Genomic DNA, 13917 nt, shown 5'->3' with positions numbered 1-13917 from the left:
CTTCAGTTCATGGATCTTTACCAGAAAAGATCCTCGACACCGAATCTCCAGATTCCATCAGAAGTCAGCACACTAACATTCTCGGCACACACCCATTCCGGGAGGTCTCGATGCCTACCAGACAGACGCCTACCAAACAACAGATAGCGACACCCGCATCTCCACTCCTAAGAGAACCCTCGACACCATCCACTCGAGTTTGAGCCGAGAAATCTCGAAGCCGTCATAGGGAACGCTATTATTATTATAGCCCATCGAGGTCCAGGCCACCATCTCCACCATCCTCGGATTCCCATCGGTATCGATTCCGTGAAGACCTTCGATACCGTGAAGACTCTCAGTACCATGAGGTATTTTACCATCCCTCGCATCGGGATCAGGCATATCGGGATGACCATCCTTGGTACCATGAAACTCCTTCACATCGAGAGCAGGCATACTGTGAAGACCGTCCTCGGTACCGTGAAAGTCCCTATTGTCACCCTAAACACTACACTTTGGCGTCGAAGCCATTGTCTCCAACCAGATCGACATCGATGTATTCAGTCTCTCCTAAACAACCGGAACAGCCTCCTCTGCTGACCAAACAAACTGCTGCAATTACTAAGCCTCTTGAGACACCCATCAAAACCCAGGAAGAGTCCGAAGCTGAGCAATCCAACTCATCCCACTCCACAGCCTCAGCTTCTCCTTCACCGGCATCTGACATTATCAAACCTGCTGACCTTTCACTTTCAGAGGGTTCCAAATCCTATCTGGATCTATTATCTAATATGGCAAATTCTCTTAACATCCAGCTGACTACTGACACACCTAGAGTTTCGGATGGTCCACGATTTAGTGCACGCAGACCTGCCAGCAGGCTCCTTTCTTCCGATGCTGCCAGTTCACCTGGAAACCTTGAAAGAGGCTTGGGACAAACCCGCTTCAGTGCTACCCACATCAAAACGAGTTGAATCCCTTTACAAAATTCATGCTGCTGAATCTAAATTTCTTTTCAATCATCCGGCCCCAAATTCCATGATAGTGCATTCGTCCTCAAAATCAAAACAAACAAGACACCCAGTCCCACCTGAAAAGGAAGGCAAGAAATTGGATACTCTAGGAAGAAAGATCTATTCTCTTACCACCGCCACAACAAAAATCCACAATTATATGGCCTATTTTTCGGCATATGCTTTCAACCTGACCTCCCAACTTAACACCTTGGTTCCTTCCTTACCGGATACAGCACAGAAGCAGGCTTCGCACATCCTTCAGGAACTTACTAGGGTCAGCAAGCAGCAAATTAACACAGTGCGTCATGCTGTGGCATGTTCATCTAGGACTATGGCCTCATCAATTGCCCTACTCCAGCATGCATGGCTTAAGTCCTCGTCACTGCAGCCTGACATCAAATTCAAATAGAGGACTTGCCTTTTGATGGACAGGGCCTCTTTATTGCCACCCCAGATGACATTTTGACCACTTTTGATGACAGTAGGAAACGGGCCAAAAGATTGGGAGTTACTCAACCACAATCCCAGCCTAATCGGCAGAGAACCTGGAAACCATCGTATTACAAACATTCTCTATCCCCCCCCCCCCCCCCGACAAGCCGAATTCTGGAAACGTAAGGCTCCTCCGGCAAAACAACCGTTTCAGCAGAGAGCACGTCCACAAACCTCAAAAAAGTCAACACCGGCCCCAAAGCAGTCTCTTTGACTTCTTCCCTCTACCTCTCAACCAGCCACAATACCATCCAGACGCCACCACCAGACTATGACCATTCTACCCCATGTGGGAATCCATAACATCGGATTCATGGGTCATGGCAATCATCCACAGGGGTTACATCATAGAGTTCGATTCGACTCCAAAATTCCACAGGTTCATACCTGCACCCCCCTCTCCTCCTCTACAATCAGAAATTGCCACCCTGCTGGACAAGGGAGTATATAGAACCAGTTCCACCACAGTTCCATCACACAGGATTCTACTCCCGTTATTTTCTAGTCCCAAAGAGAGACAGGGGGCTGCGCCCTATACGGGATCTTCGAAAACTCAACCTTCATATCCGCTACAAGAAATTCCGCATGGTTACTCTACAATCTCTCCTACCACTGATTCCAGAGCAGGCCTGGATGGCGTCAATAGACCTACAAGATGCCTACTTCCATCTCACCATCAGTCACCATAACAGAAGATTCCTCAGGTTTGCTGTCAGAGATCAGCACTATCAATTCCGCTCTCTCCCCTTCGGTCTCTCTACAGCACTGAGATTCTTCACGGAATGTATGGCTGTGGTGGCAGCAGTACTCCGACAACAACAGGTCTCCATTTACCCTTATATAGACGATTGGCTGGACGTATCCCAAACAAAGGAACAACTTCAGAAGGACATTTCATCTACTCTGTCCCTCCTGTCTGCACTAGGTCTTCAGGTCAATCATGCAAAATCCAACCTGAATCCCACTCAGAACATACAATTTATAGGAGCGCGCCTGTAAACAATATATCACAAGGCCTATCTTCCAGCAGTCAGAGTGCAGCATATCCAATCCTTAGCCAATACGATAATAACACATCGTTCCCAAACAGCCCTCATCTTTCAAAGGATGTTAGGTCTTATGGCGGCCACCACCGCCGTCCTCTATTTTGCAAGACTTCACATGCACCCTCTTCAACTGTGGTTTGTTCGGACATTCCATCCACATCGGCAACACCAAATGACCTTACTTACGGTTCCATCTCACATTATCCCATCTCTAAGATGGTGGAAGGTGGATCGTCATCTCCTGGCAGGAATGCGTTCGTACGAACACCACCCTCTGTGATTGTCACAACCGATGCCTCCAAGTGGGGATGGGGAGCCCACTTGGGAGCGCTGACAGTTCAGGGACAATGGACCAATTACGAGAGAGCCCTTCACATCAATTGTCTAGAGCTTCTGGCGGTCCACAGAGCCCTGAGATCCTTTCTCCCGTCTCTTCACAACCACCACATTCAGGTCACCTCCAACAATGTAGCCACTGTCTTCTACATCAATCGGCAGGGAGGCACAGCCTCTGTTTGACTATGCAAACGAGCCCTATCCTTATGGCACTGGAGTATCGCCCACGGCATTTTCCTGACAGCGGTGCATCTACCAGGAGTCCAAAACGTCCAAGCAGACACACTGAGTCGTCATCTAGTCAACGACCACAAATGGGCCCTCAACCGTTGTTACCTGCACGCAGTGTTCCAGACCTTCGGAACTCCGACAGTAGATGTATTTGCATCTCCAGACAATGCACATTGCCCGCGCTTTTACACTCGGGGCCCTCCATCCCCACTGTCGGCAGGGGATGCCTTCCTCCAGCAATGGTTAGGGACACTACACTACCTATTCCCACCAATCCCTCTCATCACGAGGGTATTACAAAAGATAAAGTTAGATCAGACCAACTGCATCTTGATTACACCATGGTGGCCTCGTCAACCTTGGTTCACCACTCTTCTCCTCCTCTCAGACAACACATTCCTCCGACTTCCTCAAGTTCACAGCAAGAAGGCAAGATTTTACACCACAACCCGGCACTTCTACGACTGACTGCCTGGAAAATCAATTTCTGAATTTCCCTCCGGATGTTCGGCATGTCGTCCTCAACGCCAAAAAACCTTATTCTTTGAAATGGAAACGTTTTTCAGCGTATGCTGTTCTACATAACTTCAAACCTGAACTCTCCACTATCACTCAGATCTTAACCTACACCTTATCTCTCTCCAACTCAGGACTTTTGTACTCTTCTCTAAAAGTCCACTTAGCGGCCATCCCTGCATTTCATCCGCATATTGAAGGCTGCACTGTTTTCTCCCACTATGCTACTAGTGGGAGAAATCCGCTAGAGAGAATCCGCCAGATTCATCCTACCTGGAGCTTGTCACTTGTACTGAGCCAGCTAATGAAGCCACCCTTTGAGCCCATGGCATCCATTCCTTTACATCTCTTATCCTGGAAGACAGCTTTACTGGTAGCACTTACTTCCGGCAGGAGAGCTAGCAACATCTGCACTTTTAGAGCAGACCCGCCATACACCATTTTCCATCATGACAGAGTCATTCTATGCCCTGACCCCCTCCTTTCTACCAAAGGTGGTTTCAGCATTTCATCTGGGGAAACCTTCGACTTTACCTGCCTTTTTCCAACGCCCTACCGATGCAGGTAAACGAACTTTACATAACCTGGAGGTACGTAGGGCCCTTGCCTTTTACATCGAAAGGACATGCCAGTTTTGAAAGGACACTAGACTTTATAGCATACGCAACCCACAATCAAGGCACTAAAATCTCAATGCAGAGATTTTCTAAATGGATTGTGGCTGTTATTACATTATGCTATAGACTGGCAAAAACAGCCTATACCTGAACATTTACGAGCTCACTCTATTAGAGCCGTTGCAACCTTAACAGCCTTCTGTAGGGGTGTTTCGATGGAAGACATCTGTGCTGCTGCGGTCTGGTCATCTCCATCTACATTTGCCTTGCACTATACCTTAGACGTCCGTGCCCGGCGTGACATGTCCTTCGGACAGGCTGTACTAAGATCCATCTTCGACTGATGTCTCCAGTCGCCTACACTGTAAGTACGATATTGCTTCTTTAACCATAACTAACCTGGTCCTTTGGTTACAGATCCAGCACCCGCCTCCGGACAGAATAGCTTGCCAGTCACCCATGTGTGGGACTGCACAGAGACCACAAAGAAGATAAACAGGTTTCTTACCTGTAACTGATGATCTTTGAGTGGTCATCTGTGCAGCCACACACGCCCGCCCATCCTTCCCCGCTGCTGGTTTCTTGTTCCTGAGTAAAAATTTTCCACCTATGCGGCAGTGGGAAGAAACTGGGTGGGTGAAGCGCCTCCGTCTCGTCTAGGCATGCGCAATGGATGCCTCCTCCCCGGGACGAGAGGAAGTGTGCGCCAAAATTAACGCTCCAAGATCGCTTTGAATTCTCCGAGGTCGGGTTCAGTCCTGGCGGATAACCCATGTGTGTGACTGCACAGATGACCACTCGAAGATCATCAGTTACAGGTAAGAAACCTGTTTATTGTGTTCGGCTTTCCAGTTTATTAATTGCCATTTAAGATGCTCTTTACATTTTTGTGTACTGCCGCAGATATTAAAACGTTAAAGAAATGAGTGTTTGGAAGGACCTTCCAGTGTATAAAAGCTGTGAGAGCTGCCGCCAGTCCAGAGCAGACAGTCCTGGACTGGTTGAAGAAGTGGTCTGCTTCTGCATAAGGCAGCTTCATTTAGCCACATAGGTTTAAGTCTTTCTGGGAAACTGTAAATTGCCTCTTTTGATTCACTCCTTGGATGCATTCAGAAATCCAGTACTGGAGTTCAGGGTGCTTTTACAGGATAATTGTAAAGGAAATAAGCTCAAAGGGAAAGATTTACTTCCACTGGCTTCAAGACTGGACCACTTTTCCCAATATTGCTAGGGGCTTATCTGCGCTACAGATGCATTGGTTTTATGTATTTATTTATTTATTTAGTAGGCTTATATTCCGCCCTTTTCCATAACGGGGCTCAGGGCAGATCACAACATAAACTGAACAATAAAAACCTACAATTTAAATTTAAAAATACAATAAAATTAACAAACCAAAAGAACAATAGAACAAAATGAGGTGCATCACAGGCAGGAAGGGCACATTTTGCAGAACAAAGAAATTTCCGGCCCAAGAAAGAAATTATAGTGATAATAAATAAGATAGCACCATAGTGAAGCATGATGTCAGAACAAGGCTGTAAAGCATGATATCACAACAAGGGAGGCCAGCTGATGGAATAGTAGCTGGAATAGGACACCCGCTGCCTCAACCAAAGGCCCGGTGGAATCGCTCTGTCTTACAGGCCCAACAAAATTATGACACCCCCCCCCCCCAAAAAAAAAAGAAAAAAAAGAAAAGAATTTGTAGTTTGGTAAGGGTGTTATGAAACATTCAGCAATCCCATGAAGAATCCTTGTCTCCCCTCACAACCAGGAGCTCTCAGGACTCCTTGGAGACAACAACAACTATTAAATCAGTTTAAGTTGGTGGTATTGAAATGCGATAAATGTTTCTGAATTACAGTTCTGGAGGTGTTGTTCACAGAAGTCAGGTCCTGGTATTTAGCAGTGTAGGATCACAATCCCTTCGATGTGATGGGGATAGATGGCCATACTGCCAACAGCAGTCTCTGAAAACATCTTCCCTCTGAAAACTTCTCTCATATAGCAAAGCTAGTCTTGAGATTCCTTCATTTCATTTCTTCGTTCTCACTCTTCTGCTTGTACCACTGCTGAAAGAGTGTAGAGGTGAGGTGAAAGGCTGCTAAATGATCTCTGAATTTTCCATGTTGGCCCTTTTCAGGTAAATGATCCAGCTCTCAGACCTGCAGGCCTCTACTGCAACCAACTTTCTTCCTCTGACCTTTTGAAAACGGAAGCAGATGGTGCACAGGTCAGTAAAAGTCTCCTGAGCCCTGAACAAAGGTACTCAGGGACAGCTGGAATGGTTGCCTTGGGAATCATGGCACTGTGTTTCTCCTGCAAATGCTGAACTTGTAATAAAAGTATTAATGGGGCTTGTGAGCCTTTGGGGATGCCTTGGTCCAAAAAAACCATCCCAAAGGCTGGCCAGCAATGACTGAAATTGACTGAAGATGGCCAGATCTCCGATGTTATCTGGTCTTATGGTTCACGCATTCATTTTGGCAACTCCAGTGTTCTTCATGATGCAAGATAAGTGCCAAAACAGCATCTTCTGGCACTTCTCCATGGCAAGTAGAATTCCTTCTAAGTGACTAGTTTCAGAGTAACTCAGGCTGCCCTGTGACATCTAAGGAAGAGGGGCAGACTGGTAAAAAGTGTGGGTTTAAAAAAAAATAATGGCAAGTAAATTTTGGATCTTGCAGTTCAGAACTAGACATGTGTTTCCCCTCCCCTTCAACCTGGAAAGACCATCTGCCAGTCAGTATGCAACTTTGTAGAACATGTGACCATTGACAACCCAGCATTATTATCAGCAAAAGTGGGACTGGAAAAACAGATGTTGCAACGAGGCAGTGTTGCCAGTTCTCCTGGTTTCTTTGAGTCTAGCTGGGGTGCTTCATATGTTGATAGAATCAGCCACATTTCCATCTGGTGATGCATTTGCAAGAGATCCCAAGTGGCCTTCTGATGTATGCATACTTAGGCCAAACCATGCCCAAGTCCTAACAATGTTTAATTCTTGATTACTTGGTGGGTGTCAATTAAAATCTGTTAGTAATTTTCACATAGAGAAGATTTTTCAGAATCCTGTTGTGGCTTAAAAACAGTACAAATTAATGGTAAAAGCCTTATCAGGTAACAGCTTTACCACAGTAGAAGTATTTCCAAGGACTGGCAACATCTGTTGAGCTCTTTAATCAGAGTTCTTTGAAACGTCTGTCAAGGAATCAGTTTTATGACATCCAGATTTTGATCCTATTTCTGTATTAACCCTTTGAGTTAATAACAATAAACAGCAAGAAAGAGACCTTCCTTCCTAGTAAGTTCATAGATGGGACAGTAAAAAAAGAACATGGAAAGCATCCTTCATCACCTTCTGTACTCAGATGCAGTCTATTTACAGTCCGCAATCTCCCAGGTCTCAAATAGAAGGGTAAACAAAGCCTTAAGGAAGCCAGGAAAATTGAATTTACAAAGGTAACTTTCAACCTTTCTAATCTGCTGGTCTTGGGACAAGATGCCAAATCTTGAAACTTTTGCCATATATCTTGGCATGGACTATGCTGTCTGAGTTTACTTAGCATTACTAAATCCACAGCATTCTGCAAATAGAGCAGCAAGCCATGATATTATGTGATGTGACTATATCTTTGCAATCAGTCAATTGGATCCAGACTAAATTGGCAATTTCTGCAGATTCCCCTTTATTGTGTCAGACGCTGCTCATGTAATTTGTTAGGGTCCCCTGTCTTCCAGGAGCAGCATGGAGGCAGCAGGCTGCAGTGGGGGCGGGGGGAGGCAAGGATAGCCATTCTACTATTAGAAGATTTAGTCTAGATCCAACTCATAGATTAGTTCACGTGACCTCCACCCTCTTCCTCTGGCAGAGGGAATCTCCCAAAGCTTTGCACCAGTTGTTGTAGATTCTTAATATCCTCAACCAATGACATGGTTGCATGAACTCACACCCTGATTGATTGTAATCCCAGCCCGGCTCATAGATGAGGCAGGAATATTGGGGGGTGGGGGTGGGGTGGTATGTGTAATGCTGGCAGCAGTCATAACTGTTTTGTATCGTTTTAAGCAATCTGATTTCTACAAGCTCCCATCATTCAGCTGAAGAATTATTCCTCCATGAGGTAGTAGAAAAGAGCAAGAATCCAGGAGCACCTTAAAGACTAACAAATCTGTGGCAGGGGATGAACTCTCGTGAATCACTGCTCACTTCTTTAGAGACTTAGATTTATATACTACATGTGAAGGTTCATAACTTGTGATAAATTTTTGTTAGTCTTTAAGGTGCTCCTGGACTCTTGCTCTTTTTTTTACAGCTGCAGACAGACTAGCACAGCTACCTATCTTGATCTGTCTCCATGGGGCAGCCATCCAGACTGGATTCACTTTGCAGCATTCGCCTTCAGGAGAATTAAAGTCTTACAGCTGGCACCAAGTGCAAATGCACTCCTGGCTTTTGAACCAAGAGTCCAACTTTCATGTTGGGATTTTATGCTGCGAGCCTGCTTCAGCGGGGAGGGCGGGATATAAATAAATAAATAAATGTTTAACATTTCCTTGCAGTGAGAGCAGAGTTCTTGATACCTTGGACACTCAAACATGGAGCACACAAAATCTGGAACTGAGGGGCCATGTACATGAAGGGGGAGTGTGTATATGTTTAATAGCCGTTTCAAAATAATAGTCCCAGGACACTGAGTATTTGTTGCTATGTGTGGAAGAGACCAAGACTTGATGCTATGGGAGCGGGGAGATATCCAAGATGTGAAGGAATAGGAGAAATTCTAAGTAAACTGTTACAAAACTAATTGCAGACTAGAGGAATATGTCAAATGGTGGGTATAAAGAGCAGTAAATTGGATATTTTAGGTATCTCTCTGCAGCCTGTGACATTCTAGGACAATGTAGAATGCATTGAAATCAGTCCTTTAAATTATGGGATATTGGTAATTTTATTCAGCAATTGGTAATTGCTGAACAAAAATGCTGAGGATCCTAGGAAAGCAAGAACTGAGAAAATGAAATGTGAAAAAGGGGCTCACTGTCACTTTGTGGCCCCAGTGTGAAGCCTCTCTATTATCACTGAGACCTTCCTGTTACTCACCAAGTGTGAGGAAACAAATCACTGGTCTGTCATTTTTACAAAACCTCATCATCCCTGGCCCCAAAGAGACCAGCGGGCCAGCATTTATAATAAGGGGGTGGGGGTGCAAAACAATGGAAGCAAGTGAACCCAAGAATTGGGCTGCTTAGAACATGATTTCACAGAATCCCTGAAGGCTGCTTTCTTGTCTTCATCTTGTCTGCCTAATGCTTGTCGCTGTCAGGCAACCCGAGGGGTTGAGGGGCTCCCATTATCGATTTGGGTTGCTTTCCCCACCAGTGTCTGGAGATTCAGGATTGCTGCTGGTTTTCTTAATGCAAAACATGTGAACCTTTTCAGAGCTCCGATCCAAATGAGTGCAGCGGTTTTCTTTTTGTAGGGCAAGAAGACAGAAGAGTTCTACTCTGTGGTGACTACAGACTAGAGGAATTCTCTAGTGAGTTTCCACTTAACCGTAGTACCTGCTCGGCCAGCCAGGGGGCCCTTTCCCATCGCTGGCTAAAAGCCTCTCTCCTTTCTTGTGTCCCAGCAGGTGCAGCAGGTCCAGGTGTTTGCTGACGTGCAGTGTACAGTCAACTTGGTGGGGGGAGACCCTTACCTGAACCAGCCAGGCCCCGTGGGCTCGCAGAAGAGCTCGGCGGGCCCCCAGACCCCACAAGCCCAGCAGAAAAGCCTCCTTCAGCAGCTACTGACTGAATAACCCGCTTTTCAAAGGAATGTGAAATTTAAATAATAAGACATACAGAGATATATAAATATATATATATATATTATATATTTTTCTGAGATTTTTGATATCTCAAACTTGCAGCCATTCTTCAGCTCTCGTAGTGTTTGGAGCAAACAAAAAAGTTTTTTCTCTCCCTCCCCCCTTTTTTTTAAAGTATTGGATGTCAGCAAAGCAACAGGACAGAACTTTTGAGCCAAAATGATAGATGATCCTTATTTTTGTAATCGGTTGCTGGCTTCTTATCCCAGTTGGCAGGAAGGTGTGAAAGGGTGTTCCCAGAGTGAGGGCAGGTATGGGGGAGGGAAGAGGAGGATCTGAGTTCTCAGTTTCAGCTGGATCTGTCACTGATCTGCGTCTTCGACGACAAAGCAGGAATTCGGGGAATAGTGGCATTTGTCTCTTCTCTGAGAAGGAATGTTTTTAACTCTTCTTTTTAAAAAAAGTACACCCTCACCCGCTGCGCCCCCCCAAATATGTTTGTGCAATCAGCTTTTTCTAGCACTTGTGAGTATGTCGGTTTTAAAGAATAATAATAATAATAATAACAGAGTATTTTGACCCACCATTTTTTCCATGTTTTATGCTGGTATATAGAATGCCTCCTTAGTGAGAAAGAGGCCCTCTGTGTATATGACAACTAGGAGGGAGGGAACATACAAAAAAACCTAATATAATAATTTTTGAAAAGAAAAAAACAAAGTACCGTTTGGGGGATAATTGCAATATTTTTAAAGGGGAAAGGAAGAAGAGGCTCTGGGAGCAATCCCCCCCCATGTGCCTCTGCTGTGGGTACCCCATTCATTCCCATGAGATCTGTGGGAGGAAGGGGGGGAGAGTCGCTCCCTCCCCCACAGGCCTCGTCAAAATGAAAAGGAGGCTGCCTAGCAGACACCTGTGGCAAGTCGCATCCTCTGTCAGATATTGTAGATAAACATTTTTCTGATTAAAATTAAGCAGTCAGTTCTCTCTGCTTTGATTGTGTTTAACAGCTAAGGGTAGCTTGAAACTATTTAAACTAATATTGATTATGATGATTATAATAAAAAGGCAATTCTCTGTGAATGGGAGACAAGCTTATTCTTTGCCCCCTCAAACCTTTCATTGTAAATAGCTGAAAACCTCTTGTATAAATTGGTTTCTTTCTCTTTTTAGTTGAGGATTGCACTTAAAATAGCATTGCTTTTGGAGGGGGGGTATTTCTTTCCTCTTTCTGAAATTTTGTTGATGTGTGAAAACAAACTGTGTAGCTTTTGTTAATTGAATTTGCAAGAGTTTAAAAAAACAAAGAGACAAATATGGTGGCTAACGTTGCATTATTGCTTGAGAAGACAACCGGGGGGATTTTCATGGGCTTGAGGAGGTGCATTCTCACTGGGAGGGAAACAAGGAACCAGGGAATGCTGCTGGTACCCTGATGGCCCAGGCTAGCCCAGTCTTGGAAGCCAAGCAGAGCTGGCCCCAGTTAGTATTTGGATTGGGAGAGAATGAGAAACCACCTCTGATGCCTCTTCTCTTGAAAACCTTTCATGGCACTTTCCACCCCACAATGCTGCCAATGAAGGGTGATCTCCACTAAGGCAGAATAACATAAAGAGGATGTTCAAGACCACTGTAAACAGCTGACCCCCAGGACAGCATGCTGAAATTCTCTCACAGGCCTGAATGCCGATAAAACCCAGGACAGAGAGAGCAGAGGGCATGAACCTTTGCTGGAACCAAGTAGCAAGCACATTCCACCCCCCGCCCCCCACACACACACCCCTCTGCCCTGCTTACAAAATATGGATAGGTCCTACAGAAACCAAGTTCCCTTTTCAAAGCTGTACAGAATCAACACTGACATGCAAGAAACTGTAACTTCACTGTGCTGATAGATATGGAAAAACCCACATTCAGGAAAACACTGACTACCTAGGACTAGGTTACTCAATTTCAAGGAGAGGTCAGCTCCTAGACAGCCCCTCACTTAGAAGCATTTATCACCTCTGACCATGACATTCGTTCAAGACGTGGCTCTTTCACACATATTGTGTGGCTCTCAAAGCCCCTTGTCGGACAGCTTGAAGAAGACATTTCTTTAAATCACTTCTCCAAGCCAATCCAGTTGACAGCTTGGAGAAAGCATTTAAAATTAAAGTTGCTTTCTTTCCACCTCTCTCCCCTCCCTCCCTTCCTTGTGCCTCTCAAACATCTGATTCATGTCTTGCAGCTCTTCAAGCATCTGATGTTTATTCTATGTGGCTCTTACGTTAAGCAAGTTTGGCCACCCCGATTCAAGATATTAGACACCCCAGCCTTCACCAGAAATATAAGAGGGGATAAAGCACAGCACTAGTGTTTGGCCTCAGACTTTACTATCCCAAGCCTCTTCCTGAAGCCAGTCCCCAAACAGCCATTTCAGGTATATCAGGAATAATACAGCAGCTATCAAAACTACGGCTAAGGAGCTGCCAATGTGAACCACACATAGCCAGAGTAAAATCTCAGTTCTGTTTCCATGCCTTTGGGTGCTACAGCACAAGTGAATGTCATGATAGCTTTACTTCACAAATCTGCAGCCAGATGGCGTGAGTGCTGGATTTTCACCGTAAGACTTCCTACCAGGGACACAAAATATTAAAAAGGAATTGCCTTTCTTTAAGTCTTGAAGGAAAAAATGGTCAGCTGCCTTTTTGGGGTTCAGATACAAGGTTTTCTACTTCAGAGCTACCTGACACACTTGGATACTTTCCTCCTCTCACTTCCTGGCACGTGGCTTGTCATGAGACAGGAAGCTTCTAGAGGGCTATCAAATGGGAGCAACAGATGCAGAAAGCACAAATCTGAAGGCCAGCACAAAGGCTGTTCTTGGCAAGGCTACTTATTCAGTGAAATGTCCTGTTTTCAGTACTCTTCCTCTGCTCTGCCTCAGCTCCTCCTTCCCATGGAGAGTTCTGCTTTATGCCGTTTCTTGGCCTAGCCCTAAAAATGACTCTACAAAATTCAAGACTGAATTTTAACACCACACAGGACTAGAACCTCTATGTTCAAAAGCACTATACGAATATCAGTTACTGGGTGGGTGGAACATAACAGTGAATGAATACTGCCTTCATGCCCTATTTTTTTTTAGGTCTTCTGAGGCAGCCACTCTTAGACCTACCTTTAGTAAGATTCAGCTGAACTATGCATGCATCCCAGACCCTTTTCTAAGAATACAGCAACAATGGCCTCTGTCCCACCTCAAAAATCAATACCAGCATTCAAGTTTTTTTCTCACCATCCATAAAATACCAGCAAAAAAATCCAGAAGGCCATGGCCATCCCTTCCAGCTCTGCACCAGTCCCTTTCTCCCAATCCAGCTGAACTATCTGTACTATAAAATATATAAAGCTATGGGACTCACAAATACTTGCCTGTGCTTTGCTTCTCTTGCTCCATCTGGCTTTGCTTCTCCCCACCCCAAGCATGCATGTGCTCATGTTTTCCTCCAGTCACTGTATTTTCTTCCCTTCCTTTCCTCTTGTCTAAATCCACCCATTTACTCTTTCCTAACCTCATTTGCTTGCTCCCCACCATAGCCCCAAAGTCACCATTCCTCCTTGCTCTTTCTTCATTCCTCCCCTTCCCTCTTCACTTCATTTTTCTTTGAAGGTTTCTGAGGTTGCAGAAGATATCATCTTAACCCAGGCTACCTCCCTTCCCAAATATTTATTTATTTATTTGTATGTAGGGGCCACCTATTGCTATGCAATGCATTATAATGCTTACAAAAACAGTTAGCACAAGCAGAGTTTTTGGTATGTTGTAAACAAAGGTGACTTGCACTGAAAAGCAAAAGACACCAAACTCCCTAGCCAGTTT

The 13917-nt window shown here is 44.9% G+C and overlaps 1 protein-coding gene across 4 annotated transcripts in view; it reads left to right on the top strand.

Annotated features, from left to right (window-relative positions):
- Window positions 1-11367, top strand: part of NCOA1 (nuclear receptor coactivator 1) — a 270074-nt gene extending 258707 nt beyond the window's left edge. For 3 of the 4 annotated variants that reach the window (XM_060250341.1, XM_060250351.1, XM_060250332.1), the window contains exons 20-21: window positions 6383-6472; window positions 9876-11367. In XM_060250341.1, the coding sequence (XP_060106324.1) occupies window positions 6383-6472; window positions 9876-10043 (258 nt within the window). In that variant the 3' untranslated portion in view covers window positions 10044-11367. Of the gene's footprint in view, window positions 1-6382; window positions 6473-9722; window positions 9780-9875 lie in introns of all 4 variants that reach the window. The other variant, XM_060250361.1, reaches the window with a different exon arrangement.
- Window positions 11368-13917: the final 2550 nt, after the last annotated feature.

The sequence above is a fragment of the Heteronotia binoei genome, chromosome 1 (assembly GCF_032191835.1).
Source record: "Heteronotia binoei isolate CCM8104 ecotype False Entrance Well chromosome 1, APGP_CSIRO_Hbin_v1, whole genome shotgun sequence".
Taxonomy (NCBI): Eukaryota; Metazoa; Chordata; class Lepidosauria; order Squamata; family Gekkonidae; genus Heteronotia; species Heteronotia binoei.
The sequence above is the reverse complement of the archived record's forward strand: the minus strand, read 5'-3'. Positions and strand labels throughout refer to the sequence as shown.